Below are 25754 nucleotides of genomic sequence, written 5' to 3'. Positions count from 1 at the left end.
TTAGGAGTTTGGGATTAACAGACAGACACTACTATATAAAAAAATAAACAAGGACCTACTGTATAACACAGGGAACTGTATCCCATATACCACTCCCAGTTCTGTTTGTTCCATTAGTTTGTACGTCTTTCTTTGTGCACTGTTTGTAGTAAGTTTTGAATTGTGAGGTGTGAGTTCTGCTTTGATTTTCATTTTCAATATTATTTTGGCTGATCTAGGCCTCTTTCAGTTTCATATAAATTTGAGGATTGGTTTTTCCATTTCTGCAGAAAAAGCCACTGAAATTTTGGTAGAGATTGCGTTGACTCTGTAGGTTTCTTTGTGAAGTATTGCAGTGTTAACAACAGTAAAGTCTTCCAGTTCATGAACAAGGAAGTCTCTTACCATTTATTTAGGTTTTCCTTCATTTCTCTCAGCAATATTTTGTTGTTTTTAGTGTGCAAATATCACCTCTTTAGTTAAATTTATTCCTAAATATTATATTTTGGAGGTTGTTGTACATAGAATTCTCTTAATTTCCTTTTTGGATTGTTCTTTGCAACATATAGAAGCACAGCTGAATTGTAGGTGTTGATACTTTAACCGGCAACTTCCCTGAATTTGTTTATTAGCTTTAGTTGTGTTTTGTGGATTCTATGAGAGTTTCTATATATAGAATCATGTCATTGGCAAATAGAGATAGTTTTACTTCTTCCTTTCCAAATTGGACGCTTTCTATTTTCTTTCATTGTCTAATTGCTGACTAGGACTTCCAGTACAATGTTGAATAGCAGTGGTGAAAGCTGGTGCCTTTGTCTTGTTCCTGATTTGGGGGAGAAAGCCTCCAGTTTTTCACTGTTAAGTATGATACTACTACCTGTGGGTTTTTTGTAAACACCGCTGTTCATTTTAAGGACTTTCTTTCTGTTCTTAGTTTGCTGAATATCCCTCCCCTCCCCTGCCATCATGATTGGGTATTGAAATCTGTCACATGTATTTTCTGTGTCAATTCAGATGATCATGTGTTTTGTTTTGTTTTTGTTTTTGTTTTTCATTCTGGTAATGAGGCAAGTGAATTTTGTATGTTGAACTATCCTTACGTTCTTGGGATAAATTCCACTTGATCCTTTTAATGTGGTGTGGGATTTGTTTAGTATTTTGTTGAGAATTTTTCCTTCTATATTTATAAGGGATATTGGCCTGTAGTTTTCTTGTGGTATTTTTGTCCTGCTTTGGCATCGGGGTAAAACTGGCCTCATAGAATGTTTAGGAAGTGATATCTACTCGTCTGTGTTTTGGAAGAGTTTGAAAAGGATTGCTGTTAACTCTCCTCTAAATGTTTGGTAGAGTTTACCAATGAAACCACGTTGTCTTGGACTTCTTTTGTTGGGAAATTTTTTTGCTAGTGATTCAGTCTGTTTACTTGATATCAGCCTCTTGAGAATTTTTGTTTCTTCCAAGTCACTTTCGGTAATTTGTGTGCTTGTAAGAATTTGCCTGTTTGTTGTCTATTGCCTAAGTTGCTGGTGTGCAGTTGTTTATAGTATTCTTGTTATCATAGTATTCTCACATATATTTCTACCAGTACCAGTTATAATAACATCCTAACAGAGTCCACTTAGGTGGTACTAAACTATTGTCTCAATTTTGAAAACATTGTTGCTTGAAGTTGTTCCATGCAAACTGTTCATGCATGCGTGTTCAGTCACTAAGTTGTATCCAACTCTTTGCGACCCCATGGACTGTATGTAGCCCACTAGGCTCCTGTGTCCATGGGACTTCGCAGGCAAGAATACTGGCGTGGGTTGCCATTTGCTTCTCCAAGGGATCTTCCTGACCCAGGGAACATAACCTGTGTCTCCAGCATCTCCTTGCATTGGCAGGCAGATTCTTTACCACTGAGCCACCTGGGACGCTTATGCAAACTATTCATAGGAGGCTAATAATTCTTCAGTAAACTCTGCATTGAGTCTTCAAGTAAATAATAAATAAGTAGAATCAGTAAAATTTGGTTACACATCAGGAGCCAAGGAAAACCTTGAGACTTTTTGCCTTGTTTTGTAATTGCTTCTTGTTGCTACCAGTGTTTTCAGTCTTTCAGTCATTCTTGCTGATGGTCTTTACCAGTTTATTTTCTCTGACATTTCTTCAGTCACAGCAATCAGACACAGTTTAAGTTTCACCATTAGTAAATGGCTTTTTTTGCCTACCTGACAAGTGAACCATTCAGAAACTTTCTTTGGTTACAGCCTCATTTTAACCTTTTCTTCTTGTGAAAAAATCTTGCTGTGGTAAGATATTGTTTTTTTTCTGATTTTTTTTTCTTTTGTTTTCCTGTAAGTTGTGGGTATTGTGTGGAGAAGGAAATGGCAACCCACTCCAGTGTTCTTGCCTGAAGAATCCCATGGATGGAGGAGCCTGGTAGGCTGCAGTCCATGGGGTCGCACAGAGTCCGACACGACTGAAGCGACTTAGTAGTAAGTAGTAGTAGTAGTAGTAGGGGATTTGTGATGAATGCTTACTGGTAATGCTGATGTATAAGGTATTCTTACAGCACAGCCATAATGTTGTTGCACAATAAACATAATGCTTTGCTCTCTAATTTGATAAGAAGATAGCCCACACTCCATTGTGCCTTAGAAGCATGACATTCCATTTGAAGTCCACTCTTGTCTTTCCTCTTTTTAGTGATATCTATGCACTGACAAGTTTTTTGTTTCTTTTTTACGTCCCATCGCCTGCCTGAATTTTTTTTTTTTTTTTAGTATTTATTTATTTGGCTGTGTTGGGTCTTAGTTGTGACATGCAGGATCTTTCGTTATGGGGCGCTGACTCTCTAGTTGTGGTGCACAGGCTCCAGAGAGCTCAGGCTCAGTAGTTGTGACATGTTCATGCTTAGTCGCTCTGCAGCAGGTGGGATCTCAGTTCCCTCACCAGGTATGAAACCTGTATCCCCTGCATTGCAAGGTGGTTTCTTAACCATTGGACCACCAGGAAGTCCTTGCACTGGTAAGTTTTTAAAAATGTTGCAGTGTTACATCAGTATGTATTGCACTCAGAATGCTGTCCAGTTTGTCACTGCAGTTTGTTAGTGCACCAAGTAACAGTGGGAAACATCTCTCACAGCTCCTCAGCTCTACCGTTGTTCTGTGAGATTAACCACAGGCTGTACAGAAGTGAACGAGCATGGTTATATTCCAATAAAACTTTATTTGTGGATACCAGAATTTGAATTTCATATTATTTTGTGTCATTAAACAGTATTATTTTGATTTTCTTCTTACCATTTGAAAGCCATTCTTAGCTTGTAGCCCATGCAGAAACAGGTGGTAGGCCAGGTTTGGCCTGTGGGCTGTATTCTGCCAGTACCTGCTTTACAGTTTAAATACATTGGTAGGCAACCTGTGTTGCCTAGATTACTGCATGCTTGCCTGGGGCCCCCTGGTGGCTGAAGGGAGCAAATAAGTCTTGAGATGGTCAAATTTCTGAAGCACCATGAATCTGAGAATTCTAGAGTTGGAAATCTAGATGTAGGACTATTTATCATAGGGAGATTGTAGTGGCCACTCATCATTTCCAGAATGTGGGCTTTGGTGACACTTAGGGAAAAAGATAAAACAGCACTCCCCGAAATTTTGTATGCAAATCTCAACAGTGCTTTAAGACATCATTCTGATATAAAATGTATCTCTTCATCTGCAATTTATTTGTGTGAAGGGTGTGAATTTCAGCATTATTCTACACAAAATGGCACTGGTACAATAATTACATTTGAATGAACCTATATCTTCCAAGGGTAACTTTATTCTCTTTTCACCCACCCTTTTTTTCCCACTCAAAGGCTTCAAGTTTAATATATTGATAATTTTTGCTACTTTATTAAGTACATTTCTAAGTAAAACTGGGTTTTAACTATGAGAGTATGGTAGAAAAGAAGTCAGTGACTTTGTATAGTTGGGTGCTGCTATCTTGCTTTGAACTAGGGTACCAGCAGTTTTTGTATTTTTGTTTTTTAAATTTTAGTAAACTATACATAGCATAAAATCTACCATCTTAGCCATTTATAAATATATAGTTTATTAGCATTAAGTATAGTCCCATTTTTGTTCAACTACAGGGGTGAGTTTTTTTAATCTGCCATTTTAAACTCTTGATCCAAAAAAATGAAACCCTCGTGTTCTGGTCAATCCTAGGTTTACTGTAGTAACTAGGAATGAAATTATCCTCAAATATAGTAGAGATCGTGCCATTCCCTTTTTAAAACTTTGCTGGTTTATATTGTCCTTAGAATAATATTTAAACTCTTTACCATGATCCTTCTAGGTTTTGCCTCCTTCAGTTTTCCCCTTTCAGCTGTTAGCTAGCTCTAGCATAGTTGGGCCTTTCATTTCTTCAGAGAAGCCAAGGTCTTATCTGACTCACTGTTTGCTGGTGCTGTCCCACAGTGTTGGAGCTGCCCTGGTGTTGAAGCTTGTATACCCATGCCTCTCCACCATCACCTCCCTTTTCTTTGCTTGCTGGTTCTTGTGCTGTCTTCTCAGAAAGGCCATCCCAGTACTCTGTAAAATAGGTTCCTTCCTTAGACTGTTTCCCCCTACTTAGTAATACTTAAAATTTTTGTTTTTGTCAATCTCCTAACCCATCCAAATTAACTTCCCCTCCTACTTACTCCATTCTCCTTACTCTTTTTTATTTTTCCTTATAGCAAATATAGCCATCTGACATTTTATTAGAATGTAAGTTCTAAGAGGATGGGGACTTTGTTTTGTTTATTCATATGTTTTCAGTGTCTACAACATGTCTGCTATATAGTACCTACTCAAGAAATATTTAACTGAATGATCACATTACTTTTGGCCTTAGGGCAAAATACACATATATGATTGAAAAGTGAATACGACAAAGTTAGGACTGGCAAAATGGGAACATGGAAAGAAACTGTTGTTGAACTGAAGAAATAACCAATACTGGAGCTGTTCTACCTTTGGATCTTGTGTTATTGCTGAATGATAAATATCACCTCCCCTTCAGCTGTTTTTGAGTTCAGTTTTCCATCCTTTGCAGCCTGCAGACATCATATTTTATACAGAATCATTTCAATCCTAAATAGCACTAAATTTAAAAAAAACTTTATTTATTGTCCACACCATGCAGCCAACCAGAGATCGAACCCATACTCCCTGCCTGCATTGGAAGTATGAAGTTTTAACCCTGGACCGCCAGGGAAGTCCCTAAATTACACTAAATTTAAAAAGAACATCTTGATTGAAGAAACTGATTCTTCTGTCCCTCCAGTGTTGCAAATTGCCAACATTCATTGGATTATAGAGAAAGCAAGGGAATTCCAGAAAAACGTCTGCTTCATTGACTACAAGAAAGCCTTTGACTGTGTGGATCACAACAAACTGTGGAATATTCTTGACGAGATGGAAACAGACTACCTTACCAGTCTCCTGAGAAACCTGTATGTGGGTCCAGAAGCAGCAGTTAGAACCTTACATGGGACAGCTGACTGGTTTGACATTGGGAAAGGAATATGTCAAGGCTGTATATTATCACCCTGCTTATTTAACTTACATGCAAAATACATCATACGAAATGCCAGGCTGGATAAATCACAAGCTGGAATCAGGAATGCGGGGAAAAGTGTCAAAAACCTCAGATATGTAGATTATACCACTCTAATGGCAGAAAGCAAAGAGGAACTAAAGAGCCTGTTGATGAAGGTGAAAGAGGAGAGTGAAAAAGTTGAGTTAAAACTCAGCAATCAAAAAACTGAGATCGTGGCATGCGGTCCCATCACTTCATGGTAAATAGAAGGGCAAAAGTGGAGGCAGTGACAGATTTTATTCTCATGGGCTCCAAAATCACTGTGGACGGTGACTGCAGTCATGAAATTAAAAGATGCTTGCTCCTTGGAAAGCTATGACAAACCTAGATATCGTGTTAAAAAGGGAAGACATTGCTTTGCCAGCAAAGGTCCATATAGTCAAAGCTACTGGTTTTTCCAGTAGTCATGTATGGATGTGAGAGTTAGACCATAAGAAAGGCTGAGCACCAAAGAATTGATGCTTGCAAACTGTAGTGCTTGAGAAGACTCTTGAGAGTCCCATGGTCTGCAAGGAGATTAAACCAGTCAATCCTAAAGGAAATCAACCTTGAATATTCATTGAAAGGGCTCATGGTGAAGCTGAAGCTCCAGTACTTTGGCCACCTGATACCCAGAGCTGACTCACTGGAAAAGAGCCTAATGCAGGGAAAGATTGTAGGCAAAAGGAGAAGAGGGTGGCAGAGGATGAGATGGTTAGATAGCATTACCTATTCAATAGACTTGAATTTGAGTAAACTCCAGAAAATAGTGAAAGACAGGGAAGCCTGGTGTGTTGCAGTCCAAGGGGTCACAAGGAGTCAGACATGACTTGGCAACTAAACAACAACAACACATCCTTTCCATTAATAAACTAGTGTGTATACTTAAAAACTTTTCAAAAACTCTGCTTTATCCTTTATTTACTTCATCTTATTAACCTGCTGATTCCAGATGAGGCTGAATTTATATGATCGTATCCTTATATAGTTTTGTGGATGTTTTTTTAGAATTATGGATGTGATTATTTTTATAAAAGCATTTATTTTCAGATTCTCAATTTTAGAAAAATGTGGAAATAAAGAAAAAGAAAAAATTGTATAAAAAATGATAATTGCATGTATCCACAGATACATTAAAACACACAGACACGCCACTCTTTAGTGGAGCTAATGATGTACATTTTTTGTTCCACTCTCTTCTCTCAAGATTATTATTATTTACGTTCTCATCTAGTAATTTATACATCTAAAATTTCTAATTTCTTGTTTTGTTAATTATTTTTCTTTTTTGCTCCCCCCAACCCCCATAGATCTTGAGCCAGATGATTGTGCATCCATTTACATCTTTAATGTAGATCCACCTCCATCTACTTTAAACTCACCACTTTGCTTACCACATCATGGATTACCGTCTCACTCTTCTGTTTTGTCACCATCGTTTCAGCTCCAAGGTCACAAAAACTATGAAGGAACTTGTGAAATTCCTGAATCTAAATACAGCCCATTAAGTGGTCCCAAACCCTTTGAGTGCCCAAGTATTCAAATTACATCCATCTCTCCTAACTGTCATCAAGAAATTGATGCTCATGAAGATGACCTACACATAAATGACCCAGAAAGGGAATATTTGGAAAGGCCTTCTAGAGATCATCTCTATCTTCCTCTTGAGCCATCCTACCGGGAATCTTCCCTTAGTCCTAGTCCTGCCAGTAGCATCTCTTCTAGGAGCTGGTTCTCAGATGCGTCTTCTTGTGAATCTCTTTCACATATTTATGATGATGTGGATTCGGAGTTGAATGAAGCTGCTGCCCGATTTACTCTCGGATCCCCTCTGACTTCTCCTGGTGGCTCTCCAGGAGGCTGCCCTGGAGAAGAGTCCTGGCATCAACAGTATGGACTTGGACATTCCTTGTCACCTAGGCAATCTCCTTGCCACTCTCCTAGATCTAGTATCACTGATGAGAATTGGCTGAGCCCCAGGCCAGCCTCAGGACCCTCATCAAGGCCTACTTCCCCTTGTGGGAAACGGCGGCACTCTAGTGCTGAGGTTTGTTACCCTGGGTCCCTTTCACCGCATCATTCGCCTGTTCCTTCTCCTGGTCACTCCCCCAGGGGAAGTGTAACAGAAGATACCTGGCTCAATGCTTCTGTCCAGGGTGGATCAGGCCTTGGCCCTGCGATTTTTCCATTTCAGTACTGTGCAGAAACTGATATTCCTCTGAAAACAAGGAAGACTTCTGAAGATCAAGCTCTCATACTACCAGGAAAATTAGAACTCTGTTCAGATGACCAAGGGAATCTTTCACCATCACGGGAAACTTCAATAGATGATGGCCTTGGATCTCAGTATCCTTTAAAGAAAGATTCATCTGGTGACCAATTTCTTTCAGTTCCTTCACCCTTTACCTGGAGCAAACCAAAGCCTGGTCACACCCCTATATTTCGGTGAGTTGATGGAAATGACTAATGGTCATTTTTCATGTTTATGTTTATTGGTGGCATGTAATTACTACATTATCTATGTAGAATAATTTGACCATCTTTCCTCCTCCTTTTTGTTCTTTAGTTTCTTCCAGACAACTTAAAAGACCACATTTATTTTCTTTGTAGTCTTAAAAGTGTCTTTAAATAGGTTAAAGTTATCATTTTAAAAGTGTATAATGAATTATAAAGAATAACAAATTGCATTAGAAGCCCTAGAATGAATTTTCTTTTTTCAGAATGAATTTTCTTATCCACAAAAGCTTCTTATAAAAGATAATAGTATAAATTAAATTACTAATTATTCCCACTTAGGGATAAGGTTATATATATATTTTTGAATTTTTATATTTTTAAGAACTCAATAACATACAAGTGAAATTTGCCTTTTTTATATTGTGACAAGTGGTTTTTTCCATAATTTGTTTTTAGACTTCATATAAGTGTATGATTTTTATTGTTGGTTTAGAGGAATTTTTAAATTTTATATATTCAAATTTGTCTTTTCCTTCACAGCTTTTAGATTTTATGTTATATTTGAAAGCCTATCCCACTCTAAAATAACTACAAATAAAGAGAAAATCTAACTTTCACGTTTCTAATTTTTATGTATAATTTTTATAATATATGTATGTAACATAAATACTGTTTGTATTTGTACATATATATATTTTTTCGAATCTTGAATCCAGCTAAGGACTGAAGACTGTTGTAATGACTGTTTTCTAAATGGCTTATCAGTTATCACAGTGCCATTTTTAGAATCAATCTAATCTGTAATTGATTAGGGAAGATAAGTTGTCATGTGTTAAAGGTGGGTCTGTTTACTTTTTTAAAAAATGCTTTGTTATTGGTACAAATGTTTATTTCTGAATCTAGATATTTAGAAAATTATAATGTGGAATTATGCTATTGAAGACTCCTTTGAACCCATCACTTTGCTTATGAAAATTATCTTAATCTTTTTAGGGATTTGCTTAAACAAGTGCAGAAACTTGCTGAGAGTTGATGAAGTTGAGTTGTTGTTTCAGACTAATAAAAATGACTACCTTTGAGCTTCAGAGTAGCTGGTAATGCTAGGCCAAGGATATTAAGGGAAACAATGAAATAACTTAGAAATTTACTCTAGGCATGGTAGCATTCAAAGGTAGAAAAGACATTTAAAGTCTCATTTCACCAATTATTAAGATATTTTTTTAAATAGAAGATATTACTTTTTAATACAAACCATTCTAGCTTTGGGTCCATTAGTATACCTGTAGACTTAGAAGTTGTTTCTTTTCTAATTCCATATTTTCATTGATAACATATCTAAATGAACCTGTCCCCTTTAAGCTATTTAAAAATTGTTTTGATTGTTTTTGTGGTTATACACATAGTTGAGAAATAGTTATAGTTTTATGGAATTTTTTATTTTTAAATGAAATATTAGAATTTGTCCTTTTTAAAAAAAGAAACCAAAAATAAATAAAATTGATTTTATTATCAGGTTAATTATTTGTAAAACGCCCTCTGTATACAGGTTACAACTTATTAAGTGAAGTTTTGTGTTTTTTTTTCTTTTTCTTTAAATTTTATTTTTTAAATACTTTACTTCAAAGATCATAGGAAGAAATGTTGGTGCCTTCAAAGAAATAATTTGAATCACTGCTTGGCTGGCAATAATAGCATGGTGAAATGGGTCTTTGTGTGTTTTGTTTATAGCACATCTTCATTACCTCCACTAGACTGGCCTTTACCAACTCATTTTGGACAATGTGAACTGAAAATAGAAGTGCAACCTAAAACTCATCACCGAGCCCATTATGAAACTGAAGGTAGCCGAGGAGCAGTAAAAGCATCTACTGGGGGACATCCTGTGGTGAAGGTATGAGATTTTAGGGGTGTGTTTTGCAGATACCATATATCTGTTGTTGATAGGGTCCATTCAGTCAGGTACTGCTGAGCCTGAAGAGAGAAAATTTTCAAACCTGAAAAGCTTCCATTGAGGTTTTGTGTCCTTGTTGATACAGTTGCACTTCTGCATTATGGGTTTTTTTTTTTTTTTGGCTAGCCTAAAAGATATTCTTACTGGACTGACTCTTCAGCTAGTAAACCTCTAGGGAAAGATCATAATGGTTAAATAATTGTTTTTCTGACTAAAAGAAAAGACTGTTTATGTTTATAAGTACAATGCATGTTTGTTTAAGGTCCAAATAATACAGAAAAGTAAAAAGAATAAAGCAATGAATTACCTAAAGTCTAAATCCTTCAGAAATAAGCGGTCGTTGGCATTTGATTAACAATCCAGGTAATTCTCTGTATGTTTAGTGGAAGAGTAGATGGCTGACTAGAAAAATGAATGGATTTTTTTTAAAAGGATAGGACTATATATTGAACATCTTTGTAATTAAATTAATTTATTAGAAAATAAAACTAAAGTGAAATTATTAAAATTATATCTGAGTGTATAAAATACAATATGTAAGTTTTAAGAGTTGAATATTAACTTTAATTTTACTTGAATGAAACATTAAAAAAAATGAACTAAAACTGTATGAACTGCTAAATTCTGGATATTGTTCTTCACTTTAAGAGATACTGAACAGTCTTTCTTAAGGCTAAAGAAATTAAATAAATTATTGAGAAATTAAATTTTTGTCTTAGATTTAAATGTTACAAATTGCTCCCTACTCTGAAAAATGAGGTAATTGTCTCTCTTAAACTTCTTCCCCCTGCATTGCCATCTACCTCCTGAATTTTGCTGCTTATATTAATTAATCTTTTCAAATCTGTAGTCATCTCTCTGCCTCGTGTCCCACCACTCCTATTGTTTAGCTTAGTTCCATATGTAGTTGGATTCCAGGTTTAGTACTAATTCTTTTTTATTTCTTTTTAAAGTGCTTTTTTTTTGTTTAAATGTTTAAGGAGGGCTTTGGATTCTTTATTCCCTGGATTCTTTCATATATGAAATTATTTGTTGCTTTTATATACTCAAACATCAGAACGGCAATGTTGTAATATGTTGTCACTTATTTTTTTCTCTTAGTGCTTGTCTTACGGCATTGTGTATTGTAGTGGAGAAATTAATTGAGCAAAAACAGTTTATAGCTGATCATTTCCTATACTATCCATATTTTATGATTTATTTTCATTATCTAAACATGATTTATAGTTCTTGACAAACAAACCTTTACATTTTAGGTGGGTTTTAAAATGACTTGCAAGAAGAAATGTCAGTTCTAGAAAAAGAGATCAGATTTATGGTTACCAGAGGCAGGGGGTTGGAAGAGGGGGAATGGATGAGGGTAGTCAAAAGATACGAACTTCCAGTTAAAACATTAGTAGTGGGGATGTAATGTACAATATGGTGACTGTAGTTAACCCTGTTATATGCTATGTTTGAGAGTTGCTAGGAGAGTAGATCCTAAAGTTCTCATCACGAGAAACACCCTCCCCCCATATAACTGTAAGAAGTCATGGATGTTAATGAAATTTATCATGGTAGTAAGTTTGCAATATATGTAAATCAAGCAATTATGCTGTGTACCTTAAAATTTCAGTACTGTATGCCAATTATAGCTCAATAAAACTGAAAGAAAAAGAAAGCTCAGGAAAACTCAACATAGGAATTTTACCATTTGTTATTAGAACTTTAGTTTACTCTTAAATGAGAGCTTCATTTAGGAGAAGGATTCTTTGGTTCATTCTTTTATCTTTTTTTTTTTTTTTTAAGCCACACCATGCAGCTTCCGGAGTCTTAGTTTGCTGACTAGGGATTGAACCAGGGCCCTGGCAGTGAAAACACTAAGTCTTAGCCACTAGACCACCAGGAAATTCCCCATTTCTTCTGTCTTTGACTTTTCTTCAGTTCAGTTCGGTCACTCAGTTGTGTCCGACTCTTTGCGACCCCATGGACTGCAGCACTTCAGGCTTCCCTGTCTATCACCAACTCCCAGAGCTTGCTCAAACTCATGTCCATCAAGTCGGTGATGATATCCAACATCTCATCCTCTGTTGTCCCTTTCTCCTACCTTCAGTTTTTCCCAGCATCAAGGTCTTTTCCAGTAAATCAGTTCTTCTCATCAGGTGGCCAAAGTATTGGAGTTTCAGCTTCAGCATCAGTCCTTCCAATGAACACCCAGGACTGATCTCCTTTAGGATGGACTGGTTGGATCTCCTTGCAGTCCAAGGGACTCTCAAGAGTCTTCTACAACACCACAGTTCAGAAGCATCAGTTCTTCGGCGCTCAGCTTTCTTTATAGTCCAACTCTCATATCCATACATGACTACTGGAAAAACCATAGCTTTGACTAGAGGGACCTTTGTTGGCAGAGTAATGCCTCTGCTTTTTATTGTGCTGTCTAGGTTGGTCATAGCTTTCCTTCCAAGGAGCAAGCATCTTTTAATTTCATTGCTGCAGTCACCATCTGCAGTGATTTTAGAGCCCAAGAAAAGAAAGTCTGTCACTGTTTCCATTATTTCTCCATCTATTTGCCATGAAGTGATGGGACTGGACGCCGTGATCTTTGTTCTTTGAATGTTGAATTTTAAGCCAGCTTTTTCACTCTCCTTTTCTGCGTTCATCAAAGGACCCTTTAGTTCCTCTTTACTTTGTGCCATAAGGGTGGTGTCATCTGAGTATCTGAGGTTATTGATATTTCTCCTGGCAGTCTTGATTCCAGCTTGTGCTTCATCCTGCCCTGCATTTTGCACAATGTACTCTGCATATAAGTTAAAAAGCAAGGTGATAGTATACAGCTTTGACGTACTCCTTTCCCAATTTGGAACCAGTCTGTTATTCCATGTCCAGGTCTAACTGTTGCTTCTGGACCTGCATACAGATTTCTCAGGTGGCAGGTAAGGTGGTCTGGTATTCCCATCTCTCGAAGAATTTTTCACAGTTTGTTGTGATCCACACAGTCAAAGGCTTTGGCATGGTCAATAAAGCAGAAGTAGATGTTTTTCTGGAACTCTCTTGCTTTTTCTATGATCCAGCAGATGTTGGCAGTTTGATCTCTGGTTCCTCTGCCTTTTTTAAATCTAGCTTGAACATCTGGAAGTTCTCGGTTCACATACTGTTGAAGTCTGGCTTGGAGAATTTTGAGCATTACTTTGCTAGCGTGTGAGATGAGTGCAATTGTGCAGTAGCTTGAACATTCTTTGGCATTGTCTGTCTTTGGGATTGGAATGAAAACAGCTTTTCCAGTCCTGTGGCCACTGCTGCGTTTTCCATATTTGCTGGCATTCTGAATGCATCATTAACAGCATCGTCTATTAGGATTTGAAATAGCTCAACTGGAATTTCATCACCTCCACTAGCTTTGTTCGTAGTGATGCTTCCTAAGGCCCACTTCACTTTGCATTCCAGGATGTCTGGCTCTAGGTGAATGATCACATCATGGTTATCTAGATCATTAAGATCTTTTTTGCATAGTTCTTATGTGTATTCTTACCACCTCTTCTTAATATCTTCTGCTTCTTTTAGGTCCATCACATTTCTGTCTTTTATTGTGCCCATCTTTGCATGAAATATTCCCTTAGTATCTCTAATTTTCTCGAAGAGATCTCTAGTCTTGCCCATTCTATTGTTTTCCTCTCTTTTTTTTGCATTGTTCACTTAGGAAGGCTTTCTTATTTCTTCTTGCTCTTCTTTAGAACTCTGCATTCAGATGGGTATATCTTTCCTTTTCGCCTTTGCCTTTCACTTCTCAACTATTTGAAAGTTCTCAGACAGCCATTTTGCCTTTTTGCATTTCTTTTTCTTGGGGATGGTTTTGATCACCGCCTCCTATACAGTGTCATGAACCTCCATCCATAGTTCTTCAAGCACTCTGTCTATCAGATCTAATCCCTTGAGTCTATTTGTCACTTCCACTGTATAATCATAAGGGATTTGATTTAGGTCATACCTGAATGGTCTGATGGTTTTCCCTACTTTCTTCAGTTTAAGTCTGAATTTTACAATAAGGAGTTCATGTTGCGAGCCACCATCAGCTCCTGGTCTTGTATTTGATGTCTGTATAGAGCTTCTCCATCTTCTGCTACAAAGAATATAATCACTCTGATTTCGGTATTGACTACCTGGTGATGTCCATGTGTAGAGTCGTCTCTTGTGTTGTTGCAAGAGGATGTTTGCTATGACTAGTGCGTTCTCTTGGCAAAACTCTGTTAGCGTTTGCCCTGCTTCATTTTGTACTCCAAGGCCAAACTTGCCTGTTACTCCAGGTATCTCTTGACTTCCTACTTTTGCCACCCGGTCCCTTATGATGAAAATGACATCTTTTTATGGTGTTAGTTCTAGAAGGTCTTATAGGTCATCATAGAACTTATTAGGTCATCATAGAAAGTCAAGAAATTGACTTCTCTTACCAGGAGAAAAATTATTTACACTTGCTTAAATGAATTTCCTACCCCCAAATAAGGGAAGGGGCAATTCCCTGGCAGTCCATTGGCTAGGACTTAGTATTTCCATTGCCAGGGCCCCGGGTTCCATCCCTGGCCAGGGAGCTAAGATCCCAGATCCATGTGACAGCAGCCAAGAAAAAAAAAAAGATTCCCTAAGAATTTTATAGTTTAAATCATACAATATTTAGGTCTTTTCTCAATTTGAGGTAATTTTTGTATATGGTGTTAGGTATGGATCCATCTATATTCTTTTGCATGTAGGTACCTAGTTTTCTCAGCATTATTTGTTGAAAAGAGTTCTTTCCTCATTGAATGTTAAAAATCATTCCTAGTGATCCAGTGGTTAGGGCTCAGCTCTTTCACTGCTGGGGCCCAGGTTCAGTCCTTGTTTGGAGAAATAAGATTCTGCAAGCTGTGTGGCATGGCCAAAAACAAAACTGAAAAAAAATCATTTGACCATATGTCTAAGAGTTCTATTTCTAGGCTCTGTATTCTACCCCATTGGTCTTGATGTCTGCCTTTATGCTAGTCCCACAGTGTTTTGATTACAGTAGCTTTTTAGTAAATTTTGAAATCTAAGAGTGGGTGTGTTCACCTTTGTTCTTTGTTTTTGAAAATTGTTTTGGCTATTCAGAGTCCCTTGAAATTCCATATAACTTCTGGGATGGATTTTTCTATTTCTGTAAAAATAACTTGGGATTTTTATGCAGATTGCATTGAATCTGTCGATTGTTTTAGGTAGTATTGTTCCAGTTCTTGAGCATAGGATTTTTTCTATTTATTCATGTCTTTAATTTTTTTCAGCAATGTTTTATAGTTTTCATTGTGTTAATTCCTGGGTATTTTATTCTTTTTGGTGCTATTGTAAGTGGAATTGTTTTTGTAATTTCCTTTTCAGGTTGTTGATTGTGTATAGAAATGCAGCTGATTTTCATGTGTTGACTTTATGTGCTGCTGCTTTGTTGAATTCATTTATTATCTCCAGCAGTTTTTGTTTTCTTGGTAAAATTGTTAGTTTTCTGTAGAGAAGGGGCTTCCCTAGTGGCTCAGATGGTAAAGAATTCGCCTGCAGTGTGGGAGACCTGGGTTCAATCTCTGGGTCAGGAAGATCCCCTGGATAAAGGAATGGCTTTCCACTCTAGTATTCTTGCCTGGGGAATCCCATGGACAGAGAAGCCTGGGAGGCTACAGTCTGTGGGGTTGCAAAAAATCGGACATGACTAAGTGACTAACACTTTCTGTAGATAAGATTAATCTGTGATGTGATAGAGGTTAATTATGGATGGAACCTTACCTCCTGTTCCTTTTTCTTAAAATGAGGATAATAATACACCTAGTTAAGAGTTAGGGGGATCAAAGGAAATGTTGCATGTAAAGAACATAATAAATGCTCAGTTAAGTATTTGTTGTTGTTTAGTCACTTATTTGTGTCTGATTTCTCCAACCCCATGGACTGCAGCAAGCCAGGCTGCAGTCTCAAATGGTTACATTATTGTGATTCCATTTGTATATGTGACACTGTTAGTAGAGATGGAGACTAGATTAGTGGTTGCCAGGGAACAGGAACTGGTTGAAGATTGTGAATGTAAAGGGGTAGCACAAGAGCATTCCTTTGTAGTAATGAGGCGTTCTAGATCCTGACTGTTACAGTGGTTACTTGAATCTACATATGGGATAAAATTGCATAAAACTACACACATACTTTGTTATACAGTGATAAGTTTTATAAAGGAATAAATATTTTTGAGTCTTATCCTAAATGTTACTGAAATTTAAGATGGCGATTATAGTATTTTTTTCCATAACTAGACTTTGTATTCATCATATACTAAGATTCGTTTCCAGGTAATGACTTTTTATATGATATTGTTACATGCACATTTACAGTTTGAAGCAATTGATATTTTGGAAGTTTTGAACTTTTAGTATCTCTACATTGTATATCATGTTTCTAATATTAATATATTCAGATCCCCTCCCTCCAAGTAAGGTAGCAGAACTGATAACAGAACTCCCCTTTTTGAAGCTGCTCTAGTCTGTCCTGTAGTGACCTTCGGGCTGTAACCCTCCAGCTTTAGTTAAATTAAGCACACACAGACCTTTGCTATGGAAACATACAGAATCATAACAAACAGCTTACTTTCTTCTGCAGCCCAGAAGGTGATCTGAAGAGAAGTGTCCTGATACCAAAAGAAAGATTTTAGAGTAGTGTTAACAGTAACAATAATTTGTTTCCTATAACATATGGGTAACAAATGAGATGGGATGGGATAATAGTCTAATTAATTTGATCTTCTTTTAAAATCCTTGAAATGCAAAGGAGAAGCCCTGTTTTTCCTATGCTGTAGTATATATGATTGGAGCAGATGTTGGCTGAACTATGTATTATGAAATATGTTCCCTTTGAAATTTTATATGCCTGATTACCTTCCTCCATCACTGGCTCATTTTACTATCAAATATAAAGGACAGGTGGCTTATGTCTTTGCCAAACTGGTATTAATATGAGTCATCTAATACAACTGGCATACTTTGAAATGTATTGAATAGTACTTACTGGTATGTTATGTGATATTTGGGTAACTTTATAGATAGTAATAAAGTTTTTAATTTATATTTTCTATTTTAGATTTTACTACTTCATTTAAAGTAATCACTTTAGTGGCTGTAATTCTTATTTAAATAATTCTGTTGACTAACCTGGTGTCATTTTGTTCCACAAATTGTACTCTCTCATTCCAAAATTCATTCATTCACCAATGATTAGATGCCTGTAACATGCTAGGTGCTATACTAGGCTCTGGAGATGACAAAATGGACGCTGTCCTCTTCACAGTACTGTGGGGCAAGTGGTAAAGTTGTTGGTACTTTTTCTTCCACTATGTGAACACTTGGTTCCATAGAGTAATTTGTTCAATGTAGGATTAAACATGAAAAAGCAGTAAGTATAGCAGAAAGGATGGTTAACCATGAATTTGGGGGTAGTTCCTTAACCTTTCTTAGCTTCAGATTCTTCATCTATAAAGAAAATGGCATAAATTCCATGGGAGTTTTAGAATTAAATGAGCTAATTTAGTTAAAGTGTATCTCCACTCTCTATCTTTATTTTTTCACCTCTGGGTCAAAATGTGGAGGAATCTGTTTCTGCATTGTCACTTACCCCATCTGCCTCCATACAAACCAAAAGGGAAAAATGACTGAACTTTATTTGGGTGCATATGTACATCTACACCCTCATTTTTACTATTTCTTCTTTAGTTAGTGATTTATTTAGGCTTTTTTTTTTCCTACTGTAATCATACTGACATTTTATCATTTTATGGAATATTTTCCATTCATTTAAAGCTTTAAAATTTATTAACTTATTTATACCAAGATGTAAAAAGATATCACAACTAATATTAATAGATTTCTTAAATACACAATATTTAAGTATTTACAGGAAACTGCAATTTCCACTTCAATATACTGGATTAAACACGTGTTTACCTTCATTAGACATTAAGCAGTTAAAGCTTAAGCTTGTTGGTTGGAGAAATCATTTTACATAAGAACCAGAAATCATTTTACACTAAAGAACCTTGGGAAGGCTCAAAGGGTTGAAGCACTGATATCTCTGAAAGTGGGGTGTGAGGTGAGGCTGAAAACAGAAGAATTGGTTGAAGATCTACAAAACAAGCAAACGTCACAGTTTTTCCTTTCTTATGTGGTATAACCAAGCGATAACCACTGGCTTACCTTGGGAGAATTTTGGAAATTTATTGTTTAGAGAGTGTGAAATAGAAGTTCTAGGTTCTAGAATAATTGAAGCAGGGTTTGGGGCTTTATACAGAAAATGGTATGGGGCTGAAAGAGGAGGCATAATAAAAGTCTGTGTCCTGAATAGAGAGACTTCTAACTCCTCTTGACGCCTAAAGGTTTATGTTCCCTAGACAGGAGACTGGAGGATTTGCTTTTAGGCAAACTGGTCAAGATAAAATACCTTTGTGCCTCTTGACTTGCAAATATTCTAGACCAGTGGTTCTCAACCCTATCAGACCCAACCCCACTCTCAAAATTTTAAACAAATATTTTATAATACTACTTTATTTACCTGGAATGGAAATGCAAAGATAATATAATCAGCCTACATAATATAATTTTAGAAATATCAATATAATGCTTTAATATTGAGGGAATAAATTTAGAAAACTAAATTATAGCAAAAAGTTATGTTTCAAAATGAAAAGACTTGGTAACAACTGTTCAGTCTCTGAGTTGTGTCCGACTCTGCAACCCCATGGACTGCAGCACGCCAGGCCTCCCTGTCCATCACCAGCTCCTGGAGTCTACTCAGACTCATGTACCTTGAGTTGGTGATGCCATCCAACCATCTCATCCTCTGTCGTTCCCTTTTCCTCCCACCTTCAATCTTTCCCAGCATCAGGGTCTTTTCCATGAGTCATTTCTTCGCATCAGGTGGCCTAAGTATTGAAGCTTCAGCATCAGTCCTTCCAGTGAATATTCAGGACTGATTTCCTTTAGGATTGACTGGTTTGATCTCCTTGCAGTCCAAGGGAATCTCAAGAGTCTTCTCCAACACCGTAGTTCAAAGGCATCAATTCTTCAGTGCTCAGCTTGCATCCCTGTGGACTATACAGTCCATGGACTTCTCCATGCTAGAATGCTGGAGTGGGTAGCTTTTCCCTTCTCCTCTTCCCAAACCAGGACTCAAACCCTGGATTGCCACACTGCAGGCAGATTCTTTGCCAGCTGAGCCATAAGGGAAGCGGTAACAGCTGTACAAAACACAATAAAGTAGCCTGATATTTGTACCTACAGCATCACTACAGTGTCGCAGGCACAAAGGCAGATGTGTTGATCAGCAGCCTGAATGCCACAAGTGAGTGGCATTACTGACAATGACATGATTTTCTGAAATGATCAACTCTTGCTTAAGTTTTCTTCAATTTACATGGCAGTTATATTCATGATAAATTCTTATGTGTTAAAACTGTGATTTGGGTGATATTTATATATTCTAAGGAGTTGAGTTCCAAGTTCACAAACTTTTCTGTATAAATATATATACATGATGGGACATTCTGAAGTTCTGGGCAACACAGGCTAGTTCTGCTCTTTGAAGAACAATGATTATCTCATGCATTGATAGGTATTTGAAGAACAGTGAGTATCTCATGAAGTGATAGGAATTTGGATTTCTGGCCCCTTTGCATTAAATACCATTAGTGCACGTCAGTCATCATGTTGCCATACTCATTCATTTATGTATTAACTGTGGCTATTTTTTGTGCAATAGTGGCAGAGTAGTTAAGATAGAGAGTATACTGGCACTCTCATCATTTCACAGTGCTGCTCAGGGAGCTACAAATCAGTGATACAGTTAAAACTTGGTAGTGTTTCAGGAGCTGTAAGTACTGAAACTTTCACAGTGTATACTCATGTTGTCATGATGTCATCGTTCTCATCATGTCAAAATAAGAAACAGAAAGCATTTCAGTCATCCTTTTAAAGCACAGTAGAGTATATAATTTTGTTATTGCGCAATAGTGCTATGGCTAGGCTAAAAGAATGTTTGTCTTACATAGCCTCACATTTCCATCTAGATATCTCAGCATTACCTTGAATATAACATGACTAACATTGAAGACATGACCTTATCTTTCTCCAAATGTATTCTAAATAAGTGACTTCTTTATTTGCTAGGGATACCGTCATTCTCCTGCGTATTGAAGCTCAGAACTTCTAATTTCTTTGTTCCCTTCTCTTTATTGTTCTATATGTAGTCAGTTATAAAAATCCCTTCAGGGACTCATAAGAAAGATTTATTGCATTAATCCATCTTCATTCCTATTTTCTATTCATGTTCTTACTTCTACCCTTGTTTAAATTTTGAGTACACATGATTTTAATGCTTTAGCCTCTTAACTGATTTCCATGATTTTGTCTTTTCTTTCCTAAACAGAGCCTTAATTGCTTTTTATCATGTACTTCCCTATTTCCTATATTATTATGATTAATAGATTTCTACCTTTAAAGGTCTTCACTCTTTCATTAAAATTTAATACATACCACTTTGTTCTTTATTTTAGTGTCACCTATATAATACTGGCTGAAGCAGTGACATTTGATAGAGATATTTTCATAACACATCCTCAATAAAAAGAGGAAAAGGTAGAGTGGTAAACAAGACAGAGTTTTTACCTTTTTGAAACTTATGTGGTACTGAGGCAAACAGATATGAACAAATATATAAAATACTTTTAATAGTAATAAATACTATGAAAAATGATAAAACAGGATAAAGGGGTGAAATACAATGTTTCAGATAGGGTGGTTTTCTCTGAGGAGCTGACCTTTGAGTGCAGGCTGAAGCAATGAGGTAATGTGACGATCAGAGGGAAGAATATTCCAAAGGGATAAAATATTACGTGTGAAACTCCTGAGGGTCCGAATGAGCTTAAGTGGTCCATGCAATAAGGCCAGGATGATCAGAACAGACTGTGGAAGGGAGAGAGTAGGAGAAGGTAAGGCAGCAGATTATCTAGGGCCCAGATCACATAGGACTTGTAAATATTTGTAGGGCATTTGAATTTAGTTCTCAGTGTGGAAGGAAGCCACTAGAGAGTTCTGAGCAGGGAGGTAAAGTTATCCGGTTAATGTTACAAGTTTGTTCTGGCTCCTCGACAGAAAACAGGCTATCAAGGAGCAAGAGTAAGAACAGGGAGAGCAGTTATAAGGCTGTTGCAATGGTTCAGGCTTTATTTGCTTCTCTAAATGTTACAGGACTGAAAAGCATCCTGAGTAAATCCTTTTTTTCTGATAATAGGCAAAAAATTTCATGTCCTTTCCTGGGTAGAGGAGGATAATCAATAAATTATGATGTTGCTTGGTTACAGACTCCAGTGTAAAGCCAGGCATGGGCAAGCCTGAGGGAGTAAAACACTCACCTGAAGGACAACATAATCAAATAAATTTGAAACTCTGATTAGATTCCATACTTAGACTCCGGATGCACACTAATAGCTAACATTTGTTGGCTACGTGCCAAGCACTATACTAGGCACTCTGTTGATATCATATTTCAGGATACTTTACAAAACCATAATATACAAATAGAAGAGAATTTCTTTTAAGGTTATTGAATAGCTCATAAAATCTCAGGTTTGAAAGCTATGTGGCCTGGAACAGTGTCCAGCCACCCTGCTCAGTTTTGCTCTACTGAAAACATCACTGACTCTGACTCAGCATCCATAGCTTGTAGAGACAGTGCTTGGGTCTGGGCCCTAGAAACTCCACTGCCTTGAAGAGCTCCTCCACTGTGCTTACTGAAAAATAAACTTTATGCAGTCTATATTATCATACTGTGCCCTTGGCAAATTTTCTTCCCAGGGGCACTTAGGTCCAAAAGTAGGAGTGAGGATTGCTGAGAGTATCTCTCTGAAGCTTATAAGACCTCCCCACCAGGTGCCATGTAAACCACCATCCCAAAGCAGAGGAGTCTGAATAAAGCTGCAGTAGTAGAGCTGAGACAGCTTAAGAACTGTGACCTGACCAAATAAAAAAAAATTTAAAAATAGCATGCCTCTTTCTGGAAATAAATATTTTCTACTTCAATTCCTAGAGTTCTTTTATACAAAATGTCTAGTATATGTTAAACAATGCATACACACACAAGGAAGTGTGAACCAGGGCTTCCCTGGTAGTATAGTGGTAAAGAATCTGCCTGCCAATGCAGGAGACACGGGTTCAGCACCTGATCCGGGAAGATCCCACGTGCTGCAGAGCAACTAAGCCTATGTGCCGCAGCTATTGAGCCTGTGCTCTAGAGCCTGGGAGCCGCAACTACTGAGCCATGTGCCACAATTACTGAAGCCTGCACTCCCTAGAGCCTGTGCTCTGCAACAAGAAGCCACTGTAGTAAGAAGCCTGCGCACTGCATCTAGAGAAAAGCCAGTGTAGCAACAGAGACCCAGCAAAGCCAAAACTAAATAAATACATAATTATATAAAATTAAAAAAAAAAAACTGTGAACCACAGTGAAGAGAAAACAGTCAATAGAAACAGACCCAGAGGTGGCTCAAATCTGGCCCTACATCTGGGTTGGACTTATCAGAAAGAGACTTTGACATAACAGTGATAAAAATGCTAAATTAGCTAGTAGAAAAGGTGGGCTAAATATGTGAAGGGATGAAGGAATTCCAGTAGAGATGTGGAAAAAAAATTTTTAATTGAAAGGATAATAAGGACAAAGATACAAGAAAACTACAAGAACAATATCCCTAAAATATATAAGACAAAAATCCTCAACAAAAAAACTAGCAAACCGAATCCAACAACACATTAAAAGGATTATACAGGGACTTCCTGGTGGTGCAGTGGTTAAGAATCCTTGTAATGTAGGGGAGTGTGTTCAATCCCTGGCCAGAGAACAGAGATCTCACATACTACAGAGCAAGTACACCTGCAAGCCACCACTAAGACCCAATGCAGCCAAATAAATAATTTTTTAAAAAGGATTATACAGCATGACCAAATGGAATTTACCTCAAGAATGCAGAAGGTGATTCAACAAATGAAAATCAGTTGTTATAATCATATTAATAGAAAGAATGCATAAAAACCACATGATCATCTCAATTGACACAGAAAAGGCATTTGATAAAATTTAACAGCTTTCATTAAAAAAACAAAAACACCCAAGCAAACTAGGAAAAGTGGGGAAGTCCTTAACATGATCAGGGTCATTTATGAAAAGCCCACAGCTGACATCATCCTGGTAAAAGACTGCCAGCTTTTCCCCTAAGATCAGGAACAAGACAAGGTTGCTTGCTTTTGTCACTGCTATTCAGCATTTGTGCCGAAAGTTCTAGCCAGAGCTATTAGGCAAGAAAAAGAAATAAAAGACATCAAAATTGGAGAGGAAGAGGTAAAATTATCTCTATTAACAGATGACATGCTCATCTACTTTAAAAATCCCGAATAATCCCCAAGAAAGCTGCTAGAGCTAATAAATTAGTTCAGGGAAGTTTCTGGGCAGGAGATCAACTCATACTTAAGCAGCTGTGTTTCTGTGTATTTCTATGTGAAAGTTGCTCAGTTGTATCTGACTCTTTGCGACCCCATGGACTATTTTTAGTCCATGGAATTATTCAGACCAGAATACCGGGGTGGGTAGCTAGTTCCCTTCTCCAGGGGATCTTCCCAACTCAGGGATCGAACCCAGGTCCCCACATTGCAAGCAGATTCTTTACTATCTAAGCCACCAGGGAAGCACGTACAGGTGATAAACAACCCAAAGAGGACATTAAGAAAGCAGTTTCACTTACAATAGCATCTAAAAGAAGTAGTTATGAATTAATTTAACCAAGGAGATATAAGACTTGTATGCTGAAAATTATAAAATGTTTCTGAAAGAAAACTAAATGGAAATATATAAAGTAATTTAAAAATAATATAAAGTAAAAATAGGAACTTCCCTGGCAATCGAGTGGTTAAGACTTTGTTTTCCAGTGCAGAGGGTGCAAGTTTAGTCCCTGGTTGAGGAGCTAAGACCCCATGTGTCTCCAGGCCAAAAAAACCAAAACATAAGATAGAAAGCAGTATACAACAAATTCAAAAATAACTTAAAAATGGTCTACTTAAACAATATTGTTTAAAAAAATATAAAGTAAAAATAAAATCTAAGTATACTTGGAACAAAAATAGACATCCCATTTTCATGGGAAGGAGACTTAATTAAGATATCAGTGCTCCCCAAAGAAATCTACAGATTTAATGCAGTATTTAGCCAAATTCTAACAGTCCTTTTTGCAAAATGAAAAATCGTAGTCTCAAATTCATATGGAATTGCAAGGGGCCTCAAGTAGCTGAAACAATCCTGAAAAGGAAGAATAAAGTTGGAGGATTTCCTCTCCCTGACTTGTAACATACTACAAAACTACAGTATTTTAAGCAGTATGGTGCTGGCATAAAGACCAATGAAGTAGAATAGAAAGCCCAGAAATAAGTTCTAACATATATGATGAATTAATTTTTGATGGGGTTCCAAGACCTTTCAGTGGGAGAAATGAGTCTTTTCAACAGATGGTGCTGGGAAAATTAGATATCCACAAGCAAGACAATGTAGTTGAATCCTTGCCTTATATGATATACAAAAATTAACTCAAAGTGGATCAGAGACCTAATGTAAGACCTAAAACTATAAAATCTTTGAAGAAAACTTGAGGAAAATCTTCTCAACATTGGACTTGGTAGTGGTTTCTTAAGTATGTTAGCTAAAGCACAAGCAACAAAAGAAACAAATCAGACTCCATCAAAATTAAAAAGGGTCTTTCCAGGTGGTGCAGTTGGTTAAAAATCCACCTGCCAATGTAGGAGACACAAGAGACATGGGTTCAATCCCTGGATCGGGAAGATCCCCTGGAGTAGGAAATGGTAACCCTCTCTAGTAATTCTTGCCTGGGAAAATCAAGGACAGAGGAGCCTGGTGGGCTACAGTCCAGGTTTGCAGAGTTGGACATGACTGAGCATGCACAAAGGCAAAAGGCAAAATTTTAAAAACTTGTGTGTGTCAAAGGACACAACCAAGAAAGTAAAAAAAACAACCTGCAGAATGGGAGATAGTATTTGTAGATCACATATCTGCAAGGGATTAATATTCAGATTATGTGAAGAACTCATACACCTTTGATGAACAACATCAAAACAAATATAAATGCACACCCATATGTACTGCCAAAGAATGTTGAACTTTTTTGTTTAAGCAGGCACTTAACTTGGTTGGAGTCAACCTGTAAAACCTGTCTCCCTGTGCTTGGTGGTACCTCATTATCTCATTTCAGTTATTTTAGCCTTAGGCTGCTTGAGTCTGTCCTGTTATGGATGGTTTACAGGTCAGACAAAGAACTGGGTGGAGTGTGTGTGTGTGTGTGTGTGTGTGTGTGTGTGTGTGTGTGTGCTGCTGCTGCTGCTGCTAGGTCGCTTCAGTCGTGTCCGACTCTGTGCGACCCCGTAGACGGCAGCCCACCAGGCTCCCCCGTCCCTGGGATTCTCCAGGCAAGAATACTGGACTGGGTTGCCATTTCCTTCTCCAATGCGTGAAAGTGAAAAGTCAAAGTGAAGTCGCTCAGTAGTGTCCGACTCTTAGCGACCCCATGGACTGCAGCCTACCAGGCTCCTCCGTCCATGGGATTCTCCAGGCAAGAGTACTGGAGTGGGGTGCCATTGCCTTCTCCAGTGTGTGTGTGTGTGTGTATATGTATATATATATATATATAAAACTTGGAGCACCCCTTCTCTGGCTCTCTTTTCTGGGA

The 25754-nt window shown here is 37.3% G+C and overlaps 1 protein-coding gene across 2 annotated transcripts in view; it reads left to right on the top strand.

Annotated features, from left to right (window-relative positions):
- The window catches only part of NFATC3 (nuclear factor of activated T cells 3), a 94016-nt gene that overhangs the window by 24407 nt on the left and 43855 nt on the right, over positions 1–25754 (top strand). For both annotated transcript variants that reach the window (XM_027516183.1, XM_027516184.1), the window contains exons 2-3: positions 6879–8013; positions 9754–9916. In XM_027516183.1, coding sequence (XP_027371984.1) covers positions 6879–8013; positions 9754–9916 — 1298 coding nt within the window. The remainder of the gene's footprint in view (positions 1–6878; positions 8014–9753; positions 9917–25754) is intronic.

Source organism: Bos indicus x Bos taurus, chromosome 18 (assembly GCF_003369695.1).
Source record: "Bos indicus x Bos taurus breed Angus x Brahman F1 hybrid chromosome 18, Bos_hybrid_MaternalHap_v2.0, whole genome shotgun sequence".
Classification (NCBI taxonomy): Eukaryota; Metazoa; Chordata; class Mammalia; order Artiodactyla; family Bovidae; genus Bos; species Bos indicus x Bos taurus.
Note: the sequence above shows the minus strand (reverse complement) of the source record. Positions and strands in the feature narration are given on the sequence as shown.